At 36.2% G+C, this 21,182-nt stretch overlaps 2 protein-coding genes across 2 annotated transcripts; both read left to right on the top strand.

The window, feature by feature from the left end:
* Window positions 1–2,369: 2,369 nt before the first annotated feature.
* On the top strand, window positions 2,370–4,219 carry LOC105047645 (probable transmembrane ascorbate ferrireductase 4). The gene is made up of 4 exons (XM_010926672.4): window positions 2,370–2,617; window positions 2,718–2,769; window positions 2,869–3,068; window positions 3,710–4,219. The coding sequence occupies exons 1-4, from the start codon at window positions 2,456–2,458 to the stop codon at window positions 4,067–4,069; spliced, it is 774 nt and encodes a 257-aa protein (XP_010924974.1). The 5' UTR covers window positions 2,370–2,455; the 3' UTR covers window positions 4,070–4,219.
* Window positions 4,220–8,798: 4,579 nt separating this feature from the next.
* LOC105047635 (transmembrane ascorbate ferrireductase 2) lies at window positions 8,799–13,704 on the top strand. The gene is made up of 4 exons (XM_029265727.2): window positions 8,799–9,122; window positions 11,153–11,201; window positions 12,875–13,074; window positions 13,168–13,704. The coding sequence occupies exons 1-4, from the start codon at window positions 8,976–8,978 to the stop codon at window positions 13,471–13,473; spliced, it is 702 nt and encodes a 233-aa protein (XP_029121560.1). The 5' UTR covers window positions 8,799–8,975; the 3' UTR covers window positions 13,474–13,704.
* The last annotated feature ends 7,478 nt before the right edge of the window (window positions 13,705–21,182 follow it).

Raw genomic sequence — 21,182 nt, 5'->3', positions numbered from 1 at the left:
ATATGTTAGTAATTCGTTGCACCTAGACATTACATATTAATGATATCAATAACTTTGCTCAAAAAATAACGCCAACGATTTAGATATTAAGTTGATGAACCAATAACTTGTTTAGATTGTTTTAGGGCAATGGGCTGGCCAACCCAATGGAAGCAACAACATAATATTTCAAAATAGAAACTATTCTTGCATTCTATCAAACGGTGAAAAAATGATATGCTAAAATTAATTTAAGCAGATCTTTATTTTTTTAATATGTCCAGATGCAAACACAAAATAAATACCGGTGGTATAAAAATTTGTGTAACATTAAAATAGATTAGCTGACTAGCATTTTTTATAAATTTAAATATAAATTATATCCAGCGTTTGTATAGCATAGTTTACAAAAATTGTAAATTGGATAGCAATCAATGATTGCAACATGACCTAGTGATTACTTCAGTAATGCATATTTTTCAACATTAATTTTTCAAAATTTGAATTTGTGATCAATGATTTAATCTCTTATGCAAATAATGGATGAGAAATTTTGAACTTGAGAGCTTAATGAAAATGCCATCATCAATGACTTTGGGCAAGCCAATTTGAAAAATTGATAAATTATGATAAATTTTGACTGAGATATATAGAAGGAGAGAAATAATAATCATCATTACTCATATTTAAGAAATTGACTAAATTCTAATATTGTATCGTCACAAATTTTAGCAAAAAATGTACGTGAGAAATTTATTTTTTCAGGACAACTTTGAGAAACTCCCTAATTGTTCATAAAAATGATATTTCCAACAAATATTCTATTTTCTAACCAAAACTCCTGAATTTGAAATTTTTGTTGTCTATATAATAAGTGATCTAAGATAAATTCATTGTTTCTTGGGATCTATGAAGGTAAATTTAAACCAAATATAAGTCTCACCTCTTTCTTTTAACCTTATCAAATATTGAGAAATTATATAAAATTTTAGTTAATTATTATATTAATTTTTCATGTCACCATTGAGCTTGAACGCCTTTTCTTGCTCCTTGAGTCGATGGCATAGGTTTCAATTTGATTGGAATCAATCTTAAAAAGATCGGTGGATATACGACAGGATTGAGGATTAGGCCCGCTTAATTCTTAAAATATTTTTTTGGATAAAATATTTTTAAAATATTATTATGTTTGTAGGTCTAATATAAAAGTGATATGCTAATTAGAAAAAAAAATTATAAATGTCATTTTAAATGATAGTTTTAGCTTTTTTTTTTTTTTAAATAACTCCATGTTTCCACATGGATTGGGAGAATAGATGATTTGGCAATAAAAATATTATTTGGAATAAAATTTTTACTACTGAAAATATCATTTTAAATGAAGTTTTTAAAAATAATTTTATTTTTAAAAATAAATTAAAATAAACATCAAATTGAAAAAAAAATTTAAAAAATTCTTATTCTAAGAAACAACTCAAATAACCGGTCTATCTTTAAAAAACCGGTCAACGGCTGGCTAACCTGTTATATTTTTGACAGAATTTTTAAAACAACCTATTTTTCTCCTCTTGTCAATGTATACTTTTATCTTTTTTTTTTCCTGTTAATGCGATTAGCTGCCGAATTTAAAAAATTGATATGGACATTCCATGTTAAGAGAAAGGGCAGCGTATTTTTACCACCTTTCCTTGTGTCTCAGCCTCAGTGCCCGGTAACTCGAGTTTGTGCTTTCATGTGCCCACTAATAATGACCTTGGAAACGAATCTGAAAAGAAATATTCCTCTAACATGATCGAAAACATGCGCAGGCGCCCCATATTTCTCCATCGCCGCACGGTCGGGTCCATGGTTCAGACCACAAGGATGAAAGTAATCATGCATGCATGCGCCCTTTGCTGCCTTGTCCGTCCCAAAACAAAATCACAAGTGAGACCCATGGAACGAATTTTTCTGCGGTAAGTAAAAAAATATCATAAAATATTATAATATTGTCCACCATAAAATAAACGGCCATCCAAATTATTCATATATTTGACGGTTTATATATATATATATATTTTTTTTTGAACATCATAGAGGATTTACGTTCTGAGACCCACAGTCCACGTCATCATAGGGCTCATATTATAGTGCAACCGTCCACCTCTTCTTAGCCGTCTCAAGTTGGATAAAACAACATATTTGATCCAGAACAGAATTGTTATATAGTTGTAACCGACATGATCATAACCAATATGAGCAACAGAGAGATATGGTGTTGTTATCCAACGCTTGATGAAGGCCAGTTGATGGCCAAGATTACTAGCTATACCCGAATCTCAGCGCAACCGCAATTGCAGCGCACGAGGAGGGTAAAGTGTGAAATAATCAGTGGACTAAAGTAGCCACCGCCCATAGATCGAAGCAGGAACAAAAGGCTTTAGCTAGTCCTCTCCATTCCTCTACTCTCCCTGAGTCCGTAACTAAAGGTGGTGGAATGGCTGGTCTCCTGGCTTTGGCCCGGATCTCGGGCCTCCTGGTCGCTACCCTCGTGCTCGTGTGGGCCCTCTCCTTCCGTACCACCTTTCTTCATCCCATTTCTACCACCACCGCCGCCGCCGTCGGTGGTGCCACATCCCAGCTCGACCACCTGTATTCCGTAAATCTCCCCACATTGCCCCAAATACCCCTCTTCCCCTCTGAAGTTTTCTAAAATACCCCCTTCCTTTGTTTTATTATCATTATTATTTTCTTTTCAGGTCCTTCACCCCCTTCTCATGGTCATCGGCTTCATCCTTCTCAGCGGCGAAGGTATACAAGTAATTTTTCTTTTTCCGTTGATTCTTCTCCGATTGGAGTCCGGTTACCACCAAATGCGATGCTGACCGCGGGTGACGGGATCCTTGGCAGCGATGTTGGCGCACAGGTGGCTCTCCGGGTGCTCGCGGGGGACGCGAAAGTGGATGCACCTCTCGCTCCAAGGGGCGGCGCTCGGTTTCGGGCTTTTTGGCATTTGGGCCAAGTTCAAGGGCAAAGATGGAATCCTCGCCAACTTCTATAGCCTCCACTCTTGGATGGGCCTCCTCTGCGTCGCCCTCTTCGCCGCCCAGGTAAATTTCCCGTCCTCCCTCTGTTATTAGTGGCCCATAATCCTCACCGTGGATAATTAGGAATTTAAGTACACGATGATTTGATTGCTGCCATTTGATCCTGGGATCAGGAGCGAACCCGACTGGCGTTACATTGCATGAAAGTGCTGTCCTAAGTTAGGGTGGATGACGGCAAAGTATGTGCCAATTCTGTCCCACCTAATAATTTCTCATGCCCTCTAGCTCTAGGTGGGGTATATGCTATGTAGCATCAATTAGTCACCTTAGATTTTTCTCTCATTACTTAAAACTCAAATTCGTTCATATGAAAATTTCAAGGAAGAAAGTTGATGGGAATTGCACTGTAGTCGTCGTAATGATTCTCTAATGTGGACCTGTTATAGAAGTTTAGAGGTTTCCCACTTTCAGCGTGGCAGTGGCTGTTGTTTGGAACAGGTTTAGCCTGGATTTACGAGTCAATAGTGTGGATTAAGAAGAAGGGGCACGTTGCTCGCTATAACGAGAGCAGGGGACATTTTCGTTCATTGAGCTAATTATTTTGTTATATCCTTTCCCATGCCTCCGTCCTTTGCACGCCGGACCTTATCACGTCCATTATTCTGTTTGTTTTAATTTTGCTCTGTTCTGCCGACGTGATCCAGTGGGTGGTGGGATTCCTGATCTTCTGGCACCGGGGGAAGGGGCGGCGGACGCGGGTGGCGCTGCTGCCGTGGCATGTCTTCGCGGGGCTCTACACCTACGGCCTCGCTGTCGCCACCGCCGAGACCGGCCTCCTCGAGAAGCTGACCTTCCTCCACATCAAGCGTGGTGTCCCCCGTCGCTCGCTGGAGTCGGCGCTCGTCAACGTCCTCGGCCTTGCTCTCGTCGTACTCTGCGGGCTCGTCGTCCTCGCTGCCGTATCTCCAAAGCAACGTAGCAACAAGGATGGTAGCATTGCCACTAAAAAGGCCGGCTGTTGTTATTCACCGGAAGACTATGAAGTTTGTGCAATCTTACGATAATGAAGATGATGCAGTGGATGGAAAATGGATTCCTTTTTAGCCGTTGTTTTTGTTTATTCAATAATTTTGTCGTTGATTTCTGTTGTAAATACATTGGAGACGGTGCTGGAATGCTTGAGGAATTGAATGCTGTGTCGAAATGCTGAGAGCCACGGCGTTGACCATGGGGATATGCTAGTGTTTTTTTTTTTCAAAAAAACGAATATATTGAACCATCGGTGACATAAAAAAAATAAAATTGACAATTAATTTAGAAGAGATATTTGTCACAATTATCCACAACGTAAATCCTATGAAATTAGCAAACTAGGATGCCATCCAGTTTCCTGCAGTGTTATGTTCTTTATATACTTTAAAAAAAAAAAAAAAAAAAGGAAAAAAGCTTGAAGAATTGCTACCATTCTCCAACCATGCTGATACAAAGGATTTTACCCACAGGGATATATAAAAGGTATGGATTAAGAAACAACATCTTATGCACATATATTATCAATAAAAAAGGAACCGTGTACACCTAAATAAATTTAAAGAAAATGCTATTTTGTGCTATGCTCGCAGGTTGAATGTTTGAAATGACTAATAACTCAAAACGTATGATTTTTGAAATATTTATGTTCCTAAAATATAAAATTAAGCATGCAAAAGGAATATTAAACAATAGCAGATCAACACCTCTCTCAACAGTTCGTGAAAATATTATAACATTTCTGTTTAAGTTATGAAGTTTCAATAATTTTTCGTCGGTTCATCAATGGAGAACCCCTAGATCAAGGAAAAGAATAAAATTAAACTTGGAATTTTGAATAATTCTAAGGGTATGGTCCCTACACCCCACTCCCGGACCCAAGCTACCATGAACAAAAGCTGTACAGTATGCACCCAGCTGTCCAAGAATTAAGATATAGACCAGGGTGAGCAAATCATTTTGGCAATATTTCTTTCAAGTTCCAGTATAAATACGCATGTGAAGCTTTCACATATGGGCCATGGGCCATAGGGTCTGTATATGAGGACAAAGTTAAAGCCTCATCGAGTAGAAAAATCCGGCGCCCGTCATAACACGGCCCAATTGCATTAGCCTTGATTCACAGTGCCGGTAGAATTCCTATTGAATCCATCTAAATTGTTTGGGTTGAGCCTGCTTCCTGCACAAATATTCCCCGGTCATTTTAGCTGCTCTCTTGATGATTAATGACAGGCAATCTCAAGTCGATCAATAGTTTTGGTGAAAATGACTCGAGGAAGAACATTAATCACGGATCACGAAGTAATTTTAAGAAAAAGGCATGATTATACGATAGTGGTTGTCTATTGGTAAGTGGGGGATAATGCGGGGGGAGATGACATAACAATTCGGTACACCGTCTCATGCGTGATTTTAGCCGTGATTTTAGCAATTATGCCTGCCATGTGTCACTACTTGGAGCAGTACATGGCCATTCTAACACTAATAACCTAAGGTTGCGTTTGATGCGTCACCGAGCAATCTTAAAAGATAATTTAGATTACCTTCAAAATAGATTGTCACCATTAAATTATCAGTAATGTTGATTATTATGTTTGGTACATATAGGTAATATTACAGTAAAATTATTAAAAATTTTGATTAATATATTTGGTATGACAATTAAATTATCGATAATGTAAAATCAAAATTTTAAAATATTTTCGATAATTTTGTCCCGATACTCTTCTTTTTCTTTGGTGAAAAATGACAGAAGTAGCATGAGTACGATGGTAGTGAGAGGAAGTGGCAGGCCAAGGATGTAGGGAACTGCGGACACTGGGGGAGTGGGAAGGAGGCGGGCTTGTGTGGAGCCATGAGGATGGTGGAGAATGGCATGGAGGAGCTATGAAGGGTGGTGGGGGACAAGGGCGGAGGAGCCATGGATAGACAAAAAGAGATGGAGGAGCCGCGGGCTAAGGGCGCATGTGGAGGGGGTGTTAGGATACAGGTGATTCGCATGCAAAATTCATCTCTTGAACATGGCACAGCAGAAAGCATATGTGAAAACCTTTTTCATACAAAAGCATACAGATTCAAAATCTAAATCACCTAGGATCGATTAACATGCACAAATAAATTTTACAACTAGATCTGAAATCAGAATTAGGAAAGAAAAAGATTATGCCAGAATTGCTTTCCATTGTCTTACTCGGATTGGATCTTGCGGATGCTCGAGATTTCATAGTAGCTGCGCAAGCATTCAACCTCTGCTGGTATCCACACGGAGATGGCTTTACCGGAGCACCGAAGGCCATCAGAGTGCTAGCACCTTATAGGTCTCGCTCTTTGATTTGGATCTGGAATCCTTCAACATTCAGAAGAAAAAAATCTGCTGTGCGAACCCTTCATGCTGATATGATGGGATTTGTTCAGGATCACTAAGAAGAGAAGAAAAACTATTTTTCTTCCCTTCCTCTCTCTCTAATCTCTCGCTCATATCCTATCTAGAGGGAGATGGGGCGTTGGGATGTGGAAGCAAGGGGGAGGAGTGGCGTTGAGAAGAGAAGGAAGAAAGAACTTACGGCAAGATCTCTTATTTTATGAAACCCCATGCATGCCCCTTCCCATCTACTAATTTTGTCGCACAAAATTATCTCAATTCCCATAACTATTTCCAGATAAGGATCAGATTTGATGTAATTCAAATCAAATTTGAATTCGATTCTTATCTGTAAAGAGTCCTAATCCAGAAGGGGAGGTGCCAACTTGTGCCTCCTCTCCTTTCACGTACGCACAAGAGAAGGGCCTGAAGATCAACGCCCCATTCTCTCTTTCTGTGTGAAAGATAAAAAAGAAGCCTAGTAAAAGTAGGCTTAGGTGACTCATTTCGATTGGATTCAATTTGGGTTTGATTCGAATCCAATTTAAATCCGATTTGAATTAAATTCGAAAAGACTGTCAATCCTGATCTAATCAGGAGTGTAAATAAAGTCCAACTTGAATAATTAAATTCAATTAATCTTAAATTAAATCAAGCTCAATTAAATTAAATCTGATTTAAATTAATTAAGACTTGATCCATAATTTAATCAGACCCAATTATATTACAACACTTACAATTAAGTCCCTTTACTAATAATTAACGGTTACTAAATTTGTAACTCTTACAAATTAGTAGTTTCTAAATGCAAACCATCAATCCAATTGATAATTTGATAATGATCCAAGCCGTTGATTAGGTCATACTCCTTTTGTGTGTGACCTCTCAAGTCTATTCTATCTGGTAGTGAGATATATCGTGATTTCCATCACAGTATCATCGAAATTCCTTTTGATGGGTTGGAACAATTCCAACTCATCTCAATAAGGATCACTGATTCGAAAATGATCTTAGTTAGTTTTCACAATTCACCAATGATATCGAGTAGCATATAGTGGCAATCCAACAGAGCAGAAAGATGAACCTCTAAGTGTAGTTATCATGTAATCAAGTTCTTCTATCGAAAGTCTCGATAGGATGTGGGTCATGAAATCTCATCAAAATCTAAGCATCTGTTATATGCCAGACTTAATAAGCTCGAGTCCAATCATGAATTTCATGAAAATTTCTTTTCATAATCACGCTACTGTAGCCACAGTTTTATGGACTCAGCCTCTTAGGTCGCATAGTACTACATTTCAACTATTAAGGCCGACATATCTCATTTGAGTACAATCCAATTCTTATAATGAACATACTATAGCCAACATATACCTCAAGACTCCATATGACTAGGAGATCGAGTTATGGTGTAGTCAAACTACAGCACTCTTAAGGTGAACGGTCGAGCACCGCAGATTAAAGAACCATTCACACAACTATAACATCAAGAGGTCACTGACGAGTGAATAGGCATTCATGTGACTTCTCGTTTTTTGGTTACGCTCAATACCGTTATTCTCTAACAACCACCTGTACTCTCACTTCAGTGTCCCTATAGTATAGAATCAAGACTCATCTACCTAAAGAAAAGCAATCCGTGCATTAGTTTAGTCGAATCAATTATCATCCCCATGATGATCATCGATCGAAAGTATTTAGGAATTAATCTATAATGATAGATGTCTTAAATTTTTAACTCTTAAAATATGTTTCATTGACCATTAATTTTTTTGGATAATTCTAGACACATTACTCTAGAATGAAAATAATTATCCATATTTTTAATTTAAATAAATCAAGTACAAACTTATGTCTTGAAAAAATATAATGTGTCAGCCAACAATTAGATTTTCAGGTCATACATCTAACAGGGGGATGAGGGTGCGGGTGAGGGAGAGAGGGAGGGAGAGGGTTAGATAATGGATTTTGTATGATTTTTTTTGAGATAATTTTGTCTAAAATTTTTATTGTAATATTATCTTAGTAATCTAGATAGCCATCTCTCTTCAAAGTAATTCAGATCGTCTCTCATGAGATAATTTGAATTATTATAAAAAAATATATATTAAATATAATAATTTAAATTATTATATTAAATTATCAATAATTTAGATAGATTATCAGCTATCGAATGTAATATCAGTAGATGCAACCTAAAAAAATTTTCAAGCATCCACAACAAAGACAAACTGATGCACTATAAATTTATAAACTCTACGAATATTATATGTATCGTTTGGGTTCAGATTAGATTAGATCAAACTGACACATGGCTCATTTTAGCAACCTGGGCCAACCCGTTTCTTTGTCCGCAAGCCATCAAAGTGGAACCATCCACGTCCCACTGCTTTAGCGAAGCGGTTTTCCGGTTTTCCACGTTTCCAATCCCGATCAGGCTTCCGCGAGGACCAAAAGATCTCACAGCTTCGCTCCAGCAGCAGTTCAGCCGAAGGGCCCGCCCATCGATTCCATCTCTTCCTCCATCTTGCCTCTTGCCTGCTTCCATCTCTAGCCACGCGATTGGAAGAAAAAGAAAAATGGCGGCGGCTCCGGCGGTCCGATTTTCGATAGTGCTGGTGATCCGGCTGATGGGGGTCACTGCTGCGGCTCTGGTCATCACCTGGGCGATGCATTTCCGGGGAGGAATGGCCCTCATCTCCGACAACAAGGATCTCATCTTCAATGTAAACCCTCGCCATTCCCCTCTCAATCTTTTCCTATTTTGTAGATCGCCTTCGGTTATTTTTATCGTTGCGACTCTGAATTCAGATTGAGGACTTGGTTAATCTTGCTGTCTAGAAGACAAGATTTTTTGTTCTTGTTTAATTGTGTGTGGCTTGAATTTTGGATGGCAAGAGACGAACTATTTGTGCCCAACTTAAACATGAATTGAAGCTAAGCTCGCAATGCGAAAGAAGTTGTCGATTGCTTATTGGATTTCATCTAATTCAAAGAAATATCCTCATTCTGATTATATAGTGTAGTAGACTGTCCTCTTACAGTTGTTCCGTGTAGTTTTGATTTCGAGTGTACGCGCTGAGAAATCCTGCTTGGCGGGGTCTGGTATTATGTCTCAGTGATATTGCAAGAGAAGTCTCTCAGGTCCCGATGTGGACAATTTAATAGCATGGAATTTTCCATCTTAATCTTTGCTAGCGGCTACAAGAGTTTTGATACGATATGTTCTTCGACTTTCAGGTGACTATAGTGAGCATGATTGATGCATGAGCAGATTTTTTTGGCTAATTTTGTATTGTTATATGATAATTAAGCTATATGAGAAGACTTAGGGAACATTGGTCATAACTTCTAATTTTTAATAAGATTTATTGGAATTAAAGATTATATTTAAATGATTCTGTGGCATCGGCTGCACAATTTTCCTGAGTTGTCATATGAATGCGATTGATGAATGCTATTGATGTCAGATCCAAGCTCGAAGGGGAGAGGGTTGAGAATTAATGTTACGAAGCTTGAATGATGACATTGATCCTATAATAATTTGTCCTAATATTGATTTGTTCTTTGCCATGACATGGATTTAATCCCCTCCAGTGAAAATAGGGAGAGATTGGATACAGTGTCTTATTGATCTCCAATGAATCATAGCCTCTTTCTACGGAAAGATGCACAAATGTCAGCTAGGGTTAGGGCATCTCTTTGTACTACTACAATATGTTGGGATGATGTTTCGTTGGACTGCTAGAAAATGACATCGGTTAACAGAACTAACCCCCCAAAATAAAAAAATAAAAAAATAAATAAAAAGAAGAAATATAGGGACTTTGACCAGAGGAGTATCAAAAGTAGTTAATTGTGCACAAAACTGCATGCCTACAAGGCAATGGACAAAACATTAAAAAAAAAAAACTGTAGAAATTGGTATTGCCACAAGCTTCTGTATGCAGGAAGATGTTCGGAATGCCTTAGGTATATTTCTTAATTGTTTAATTATTGTATAAGCATTTACTGTACATGTGCACTTCTATTTATGGCAGCACTCATCTTGGTCTGTGCCACGGTACCTCTGTGCATGTTTGGGTTGATGCCTTGACAGAGTTGGTTTTGACCATGTGCATGTAATCATATATGCCAGCAAACTAGCTGGGGTTTAGATTATACCATCCTTCTCTATCTGGGTCATCCCCTAGATGCATGACCAACACTAATCAGTCCCTAACTGTGTGCACTAGATTTACTTGTTCTTCAATTATTTCTGTGAACCACTTTCTTTGCACCTTTTCTTACCTGTTTACTTGTCAGTTTTTCTGATACCGGCGGGCCTTTTGTGAACACCTTCTTTGTGACATGCAGAAGAGCTACAGTTAGTAAATCAAATGCGTATTGATATCATCATAAACTACAGCAAAAAATTGATTATGCAACTTTTCATCTGTGTATTTATATAAACAAGAACTACGAGTTATCTTTTTTTTTTTCTTTGGAGTTGACATTTTTTATGTGGATTGTTCAAATCTGATTTTTCTTTTCTTTTGTTTTTTCCTTTCTGACCAACTACTTTTTCCATCATTCTGGTTGATGACTTCTATGTTAATTGTTGTCTGAACCTCTTAGTGTAGGGAGTTTACACTATGTAGTTTGTGCCTGCATAATTTAATTTATATGGAGCAAAGCTGATTTTATTTATCCATATGATAAACTCATAAGATATTATTTCGTTGATGCTAATGTTAATAGAATCACATCCTTGCAGGTCCATCCTGTACTTATGGTGATTGGACTCATCCTTTTGAATGGTGAAGGTAAAGAAATTCTGCCTCTATACCATATTTTAACTTAACATAAGATTCACAAAAGATATCTTGATCGTATTGGCAGGAGTGTTCTTCATGAAAGTTGATTGTTTGGTTTATAGTGCTAAATTGTCTGCCAAAATATATAAATGATATATCCACAAGCATTTCAATATTATTATTTTGTCCTAAATAGTTGTCTCACTCATTTCTTGCTTAAGTGAATACATTTTAATGCTGAGAATTTGATTGCTGTGAAATGTTTTAGATTTAATATTTCTTTATTAAAAATTAAACCTATAGGTTTAAGTAAAAGATGGCAATGCCACCTTAAGGACTATGGCATACATAAGTTGCATTGTTTCTGATGAGAATAGCACTATTATCTGACAACTTGTCTGGTAGGTAGCTTTCATATTATATGTCTTGGTGTTGAATTCTGGTTCTCTGGCTTATGTGCAAAATAGATAATTGTCAGCTGTATGTGCAGTGGGCTTTACATTTTATTCCTGTTGATTGGCCTCTTTCTATGGTGGTTGGTAAGATATATGTAACAACATTCCTGACTTACTGGATTGAAAGGTTGTTTGCTACATAAATTAGGAGGTGGAGCAGAAGTCATGCATGTCTTATTGGAACAGTAATGATTCATAAAAACAAAATTCACATACTCGGAATGCGTAGAACATGCTGCAGCACTTTTTACAAAAACCACCAGATCAACTTAAATCTGATACAAACTATTTGATCTGCTGCTTAAAAAATAAAAGCTTCATATGCGGCAATCTAAATTGTTATGCTCTCTCCTTTGTTTCTTATTAAAATTTTCCCTACTTATACTTGGATCAATCAATAGATATAGATATGATCAGATTGCACAACTCTTAGTTGCAACCTAATTTGAAGAAAAGATCTAATCTATTCTCTCATGGTCTCATCTGATTTTTCTTTAATAATTCTGAATTTGTAACCACCATGGGAAAAAATGATGTGCCCAAATATTCTGAACTGTTGGATCCTGATATTAGAGAGGGTTAAAGACCAGCAAACTTTCACTATGGGAACTTTTGAATTGGTTTCATTTGGATTCCATCTATTTCAGAGAAGAAAAGTAGGAAGATTATGTCATAGGCAGACGATTACATCTTATTGTTATTGTCTCTATCATCATCATTATCACCACCGTTATCATTATATGTTATCATTGTTAAACAAGTACTAAAACTTCTTTTGGTTTTCTTGGTTCACTAAATGGCTAATTACATTTTGTCATACATGGACCACAAATTTTTTTGGGGGAAGCAAGGATAATGAAAGAAATTATTACCACATGTATTGTGTGCAAAGATATTCCACATATTTGTGCAGATAATTCCATGCATAATTTCAGCCATTGAAAGAAATAAGATCTTCTATTGAAAGTCCTGAATTATTAGTTTAAGTACTAAAACAGAACTCAGAGCTTTTCCTCTTTGAATTCAAGATGTGTTTGAGAATTCAAGAAAGCTAGAGGATACCCATGCAGTTCTTTTAGAAATGGATCACATCCATTCATCTATGGGTCACATCCATTCATTTGAATATCTTTGTCATAACCTGCAGTGGTGCCATATGTTAATCTCTAGTCTTGCTTTTTTTTCTTCATTCTTCCTGCATCAATGATTGCAATGGGGTGACTGCAGCTTTATTAGCATACAAGACAATCACAGGAACGAAGAATTTCAAAAAGATGGTGCATCTTACAATACAGTTCCTTGCCTTATGTTTGGCTTTAATTGGCGTATGGGCAGCTTTAAAATTCCATAATGACAAGGGAATTGACAACTTTTATAGCCTGCACTCTTGGTTGGGCCTCGCATGTCTGTTACTATTTGGCATTCAGGTGCTTTTGGGGTTCTTTCGGTTAACATTCAACCATTTTATGTTTGAATTCATTTTTGTTCCCCAAGTGATTGTAGCTATCATCTATGTGCAGTGGGGATCTGGATTTGTGACATTCTGGTATCCTGGTGGCTCAAGACATGGCAGAGCTTTTTTACTTCCTTGGCATGTATTTTTCGGGGCATACATATATGCTCTTGCTCTTGCTTCTGCTGCTACTGGCCTCCTAGAGAAGGCTACATTTCTTCAGAGCAGCAGCGTGATATCACGCTACTCAAATGAGGCATTTTTAATCAACTCCTTAGGAATATTGCTTGTACTTCTTGGTGGATTTGTGATTCTTGCGGTCATTACTCCTGGAGCTGTCAAAGGTGATGCATATAGAGGTATGTCAGAGTAGGCAAGATACAGTGCTCCATTCAATTGGCCCATGATTTGTTTTCTGGGAGTTATATTTGCGCACTATGATACAAACTTGTTCCTGTAAGGGCGATAGCTGCATATATATTTTTCCATGTATGAATTTATATGTATATATATGTCTTTTTGTTCCTTTGGGCCTAACAAATACTTCAATGTTTACACAATTAGATGAATTATCTGCGGGAAACTCGTCTTAGCTTCACCTCCACCTTGGCATTTCTGCACCTGCATTTCACGTTTTCCCTTCAGGTGAACACATTGATTAGTGTTATGTATCACAATATTGGTTGCCTCAGGTATAACGTATCGTGACAACAAATTTCTTAGATTTATGTTGTTAGAATGGCCAAAACTTTAAATGTTATTTTTCGTGCTGGTCATGGATGCAAGAATCTAGTGCATGGTGCTGATTATATTCTGATGTGAAAAATATTCTGTCATGACATGGAGGGTATTGAGCAAAGTACACATATATCGGAGAAGTAACTGTTTGATAATATTTGACCCTTCTCTCTCTCTCTCTCTCTCACGCGCGCGCGCGCGCGCGCACACACACACAGTGCCCCTGCTTGTATTATTAATTTTTTTTAAATAAATTCGTTGCCTCCGTCTCCCTGCATATGTTGTGATTGCTTTTAAGCAGAACAGGTGATTTATATAATCAAATGCCATACTATCTTACCAAATTAATACGTCATACAGCACGCCGCTTTTTACCTATACGATGAATTAGTAGCCAGTTTATTGTCACTGGGATAAGAGTAAATTGTCGTCGTCATAGTAGTATAAAGAAAGTGCGTGAAAAATGGATGTTTAGGGTTCTCAACTTTGTAAACTCACGAGTTGCTTGTAGAATGTCAACTACTCCATAAGGTTTTCATAAGGGAGAGAAGCAAAGCGTAGCAAGCTTTGGTGGGACCTATTAAGGATAAAATAGTTCAATTTTTCTGAAAAAAAATCCTAAATTTTCTTTAAATTGTCAATAGTTATTTTGTAAAAAAAAAAAAAAAAAAAGGGCAGATGCATTTGGTTAGCTCAATCATATATCAATTTATCAAACCTTAATTAAATTATCCAATTCAACTAAAACAGAAGAAAATTGAAAATTTTCTTTCTGTTCTCTTCTCCCAATAAATTGCTTCATTCATTTATCACCAACCAAATAAAGCACATGTTAACCTCAATTAGAGAAGGGTTTTTCTATCAAAGAGAAGGCCTCTTAAACTTCTAACACATGTGCCTATTTAGGGTTCAAGGGGCTATTAATGGATTCAATAAAATAAATAAACTCGATGCATACGATAAGCACATGGTGAAGGAGTAAGGTGGTGATTTGCAATTCTGATCATCTTGGGCTCACTATTGTGAAAAAGCTCGCCTAGCTCCAAGGCGTCAGCGTGGCGCACCTCAAGCGCTTCGCTTTGGTCCCAGGGCAAGCTTATTTAAATGAGATGCAGGCACAAATCTCACCCATCCATCAAACAACCGAGTGGCTTCTTTAGTTACAGGAAAAGGAAAAGAAAGTGGATCAGATCTAGGGCTGGGCTTTGTTACGGCCTTATCCATCTCCCATCTCTCCTTTCCTGAGCTTTCCGCAGCAACAGGCCAGCATGCCTCTCCTCTCCCGCTGTTCTTGCTGCTGTCGAAATAATCATATTATACTACGAGGTGACCATTTATACTCTTTCTTGTTAACTTCTGTTAGTATATTGATAGCTTGAATGTATTTAATACAATGCATTCATTATTTTTTATGATTATACATACATATATATATATATATATATATATATATATATATGTGTGTGTGTGTGTGCGCGCGCGCGCGTTTTTTCTATGGCTCGCTTCATTCAAAATCACATGCCTCATACTATGCCATGTGCTTAGGCTCTAAGAGACCTTGACGCCTTAGTTCACCTTGAGCCTTTGATTACTCTGCTTCTGCTGATCATGATCAACTAGCTGTTCTGGTTGCTAAAGATTCATTAATCCTTCATCCTCCTGTGCTCATCCATTAATGGGAGCATTATTTGTTCCCAATCTTACAAACCAAGAGTCATGCTGCAGCACTCTGTTCAATGATAGAAACGTGATAATGTTAATAGGCTATTTTTGTATGCATTGTTTTGTTATTGACAGCTGCTGTGCTGCAGTTTACAGTTTTTTCTTTTTCCAGGTCTGATACTTCGAGCATGCTTGCAGATTTTGCATATGGTTCAAAACGAATATACTTATTGCTGCTTTTGTTCTCATAGGGTGTGACATATACGAAATTTCTTATGCTTAGTTCGATCTACTGGTTAAATGGTACTATAGATTATTCTTAATTTCCAGATAAACTTTCTATTATAATCCCAAGTTTGAAGAAACCTACCAATCACATGTCCATGGCCCTTTTTTTCCGAGTGGTCCTCAAGCTTCGCTTTGTATACTGCAAACTTCCGAGCTGCATTGTTGGGGTTTTGTTCTCATAGATTCCCTCTCTTTTTTAATGTCAATCTCTTCGGTATTTTACTTATTTTCATAAATTAAGCTTCATTCATTTATATTTTTTTTCTTAATGTCTTGTCAAAACCTAGAAAATTAGTATGTGTAATGAAATTCATCACCTATGAATACATAAAATTTTCAACATGCTTTATGCTGTTGCCAATAATCTTTAGTTCCTTAATCCCTTAATTCTTAAATCCTCAAATTATATAAAGGTGGCTTATTTTTTAAATTTTTAATTTTTTTTGGATAAAAATGGATTTATTAAACCAATCTAGAGTAAAAATATTCATTGGAATCAGTAAATAAAATATTAGAAAATTCAGAAGGAATATCTGAGCTCACGTGATTAGCCACAAATGTCGCTATTCAATCCACAATACTGTTAGCTTTTTTATATAGATGTTCTGGCTATAAAAAATTATAGACTATCCTTATTCTCTAACAATCTTATCCAGGTGCATGACACCTGGCCTCAAAAGATATAGAATCAGACGACTATCTAACAACTATGAAAGAATAACTTCAAAAATAGTCGTAATTAGATTTGTCTTTCAAAAGGCTAACACATCCAGATTTCTCTTTTAAAATTCTTGATATGCATTAGACTGCACTCCAAAACCATTTAGAAAAGATATCTCAGTATATTTTAGATTTTAAGCATTTTCAACCTTCAAAGAGAAAAAGAGATACTTCTGAACCAAGTGACAAAATTGTGATATAATGCATTACAAAAAACAACTAGTTACAATTATTATTTTCATCTTTGTAGAACTTAAATTATTAATAACTTAAAATATTTATCAGCCTTGGGCATCTCCACATGTATCGTAGCTAATATAAGAACAATGCTTGGTGCATGTTTTCTCAAAATTTTATTTTAAATTTTTTTTAAAAAAATTCTTGGGTATGTGACTTCGTGAGTGGCATTTTCTATCCACCACCTCACCGTTGCCCGGCATCATGGTGTCTTGTGCAAGCAAAGCACCATCTTATCAGGATGGCCCCATGAAACAATATCTAAGGCATGGTTATCATCAGAAATGGGACGTAGATAGAGGTGGCAATTTATGTTCATGTGTCATAATCGTGTTGATACAATTTTGACAAGAACATGATACCGAAGATCATAAACATGATACGATTAATAAACATATCAGAATTCTCCAATACATACATGAATCTGTTTAACACATTTATTAAATATATCGTGTCGGATTAACACGTTCACACGACACATTTAACACGAATAATCTGTTTTACATAAAATACATATTTTTAAAATGAGAGAGAAAAAGAGTTGAGTTTGATAGCTGTTTATGAGGGCTGATATGTTTTTTTAATTTTATTTTATGGTTTCTAATAAAAAGATAAAAATAATCATTGACTTTGTAAAAAATTACAAAATTACATATTTTTTCATATGTGGGTTAAACGTGTCATAAAGGGATTTATAGGTTAATATATGATACATCATAAAATTCTTCATGTCATAAATGGATAGATACGATTTCGACATCAACCTATATAAGTCCAACACTAACACAAAAATTTCATGTCATATCACATGTCGTGTTGAAAATTATGATCCCTAAATGTAGAAAATACTATGAAAGAAAAATGATTATTAATAGATTACCTAAATGTGAGAAATATGAAAATATACCCATATATAAGACTCATTATATATATATATATATATATATATATATATATATATATATATATATATATATATATATATATATATATACATACATACATACATACATACATACATACATACATACATACATACATACATATATAACGATACTCTATGGAAGGATATTATGGTGTTGTCAACTCAGCTCCTCAGATGAGTTTGATTATACCATATATACCTCAAAAAGGATAGATCACGTAGAGGGTTTTAAAGAAGGAGCGAACCGCATGTGGTTACAAAACTCCATGCATCGTTTAAGCTTCCCTATTCGGCCGCTTAAGCCTTCCACCCGATTGGGTTAAGGAGCTCTTACTCCTTCGTCTACATCCTCCACAAAGGCCATGACGATGCCACCATCGGACACCTTCAATGACCGCCTCTCCCTTACCTCCAGCCTCCGCCTTCTCTCGATCCGTCATCAGCTTCGATGGTGGTTCTTTGCTCTGGGATCCAAGAACCCTCGCACAAATTAATTATGCCAGATCATGTGTGGAGCCGACGTTGGTGTCGAAAAGCTCCTAGTGAGGTGAGGAGGGTTGGTGGTGCCAGAGTCGGGAGAGAGGAGGGGGGTTGGTGGTTGATCGCTGTCGTAGGTGGTCAAGAATAAAAATCAACTCAAACTATATAGATAAGATGAGTCGGAATCGTTTCCATGGAAATCTAGGATGATTGTTTTTCTTTTTTTTTGAAGAAAAAAAAATAAAAAAAATTGATTGTAAAAAAATTAAAGAAAGAATAAAATAGCAAGAATTCAATTGTAAATGTAAATTAATTTGTGAAAGAAAATAAATCAGAGAGATAATCAAAGAACTCTGAATCCACCATATAAATTATATTTATTTATTTTAATATTATAATATTAATTCTTATGATTAGGGTATTAGTATAGCTTATCTTTAAGGGGTACGGACTGTATCAGTAGATCATGACTCATCCTATTAGAGTATAAACTATCTAAATTCAACTACACGATATAAGATTTTAATCTAACATACCACAATCTATCTCTCCTAGGCACGTACCATATTCAGAGATCACGGCACGTCAATAGAGGGTATAGATTATGGTATGTTAGATTAAAATCTTATATCTTATAATTGAATTTAGATAGTTTATACTTTAATAGGACGAGCTGTGATCTACTGATATAGTCCATACTCCTTAGAGATAATTTATACTAATACCCTAATTTCAAGAATTAATATTATAACATAAAAAAATAAATAAATAAATCTAATTTGCTTGATGGTTCGGAATTCTTGGATTATCTCTCCGACTTGTTTTCTTTTACAAATTAATTTACATTTACAATTGAATTCTTGCTATTTTTTTTAAATTTTTCTATAATTAATTCTCTTTTATTTCTTCTTCTTCTTCTTCAAAAAAAAGAAAAACAATCGTCTTAGTTTTTCGTGGAAACGATCCCAACTCACCCTATCTATATAGTTTGAGTTGGTTTTCATTTTTGACCGCCTACGACAGTGATCAAAATTTTGATGCCATTGTCGGAGATCTAGTTATGATTATTTTTTTAGTAATTTTTTTTTTTAGTCTTATTCTTAGTTTCTTTTTATTTGCTTTTTAACTTGCTTAGTTCCTTAGTCAAACTTATTTTTTTTTTAAAAAAAATCTCTACATTGACATCTCATAATCTACATAGGAAATTAAATACTTAATCATAAAATCTAAAAAGTGAAACAAATCAATTTATTATTGACTAACTACCAAATCTGACCATCTTTTCTTCTTGCATCACATAAATTCATAAAATATTTTAAGAGCACAAATCCTAAACAAGATAAGATGAAAATTTTATCACCCTTTTTTGGCCCATAAATCATCATCCTGCATACTGTATTGACCTAAACCTTAACCTAAAATCAATTAGACGTTGGCTTTTAAGGACTCTCGAGCTCAATAGGACAAGGGATCCTAAGAATTGAACCGGATTAGGGTTAGTCAGTTTGACTGGTGTCTAAAAAAGTAGTTCAGGGACTACATCCTGAAGGAAGATGGTTATCTAATTAGCTTCGTTCACTTACCTGGCCAACTTAGTTGGTGTGTAAAGAAAGCAACAGAGGGACCCCCACTAACCTTATACTTACCTGGCCAGTTGAGTGACTAGTCTTTTATCTGGAGTGCTCAAAGATAATCTTGACAGTTAGAAGCTGTCTAGATCTAGAGTTACTTTTAGTTAGGATTGACTGCATAACTTGATTACTAACCTACAACCATTAACCCTAATTAAAACACTCTTCTCTACCGTCTCTTGATTTAGGACTCCTTAAGCTCTCATCTTTAGAATTCTTTTCTCATCTATCTCTCTTTCCTCTTCTCTTTAAAAAAAAATTATAAAAATAACTGAAGATTCTCAAATTTCTTCTTGGACAAAGATATCTGGTCGATTAGTGAGAATAGATCTAAACTTTGCATCGAGTCCAGTAGACCTTAAACCCATCATGGGTGAATCCTAACATGAATCTCGGGTACTGAAAGGCCTTTGCTATCCAGTTGGGTCAGTCCAACCCTCATATATCTGACTACCTTAAACTGATGCCAATTTTGAAATTAAACCTCAGATCATAAATATGCTTTCCAAATTTATTGGAATCGAAGATGCATATATTTTTATGAGGAAATTTGAGGAAGTATGCGCTACGATGTGGCTCCAACAACTCACTGAGGATGCTGTAAAACTTAGGTTGATCAACTTTGCCCTCAAGAATAGTACCAAAAAATGATTATACAGTCTTCCTAATCAATCCATAGCAACATGGGAGGGTTTTGTTAAAGTGTTCTTGAAAAAAAAATTTCCACACCATAAGACTGCCAAATTTAGGAATGAAAATAATCAATTTTATCAATTACCCGATGAGTCTTTTTGGAAGTGCTTTGATCATTTTAAGAACCTTTTGAGTCAATGCCCACACTATGAAATAGAAACTTGAAGGCTGTGCTAAATCATTTATGAAGGACTAGACCCAAACTCTAGAACCATGTTAGAATCAATGTGTCAGGGTCAATTCATGAACAAAGAGCCTATAGAAGCTTGAAAATTTCTAGAGACCTAGTAGAAAAGAGCCTACAATGGAAGATTACTAGGGAACCCGATGGACTCACATCTTCAAGAGGGGGTGTATATCAAATTCAACCTTCCCTAGCTGAAGAGGCTAAATTTGCATCTTTAATCCGTAGGATAGAGGCCCTAGAACTCAAGGAACACACCTAAGTGAACCAAGTTGCAACATCTATTTGCAATAGGTGTAATGCCACAGACCACACAATGGATGTCCTTTCTTGATGGGTCTAACCGAGAATGAAGTAGCACAGGTGAGCACAGCCTATCAAAGATCCACAAATAATCCCTACACACTAACATACAATCCAGGATGGAGGAATCATCCCAATTTTTCTTGGTCATAAGGGTCGAACTCAAATAGACCTGTTTTCACTCAGTCCAACCCCAGATTCACTTAATCATCAAATAATCC

This window comes from Elaeis guineensis, chromosome 2 (assembly GCF_000442705.2).
Source record: "Elaeis guineensis isolate ETL-2024a chromosome 2, EG11, whole genome shotgun sequence".
In the NCBI taxonomy this organism is placed as follows: domain Eukaryota; kingdom Viridiplantae; phylum Streptophyta; class Magnoliopsida; order Arecales; family Arecaceae; genus Elaeis; species Elaeis guineensis.
This window is presented reverse-complemented; position numbering and strand designations above follow the sequence as displayed.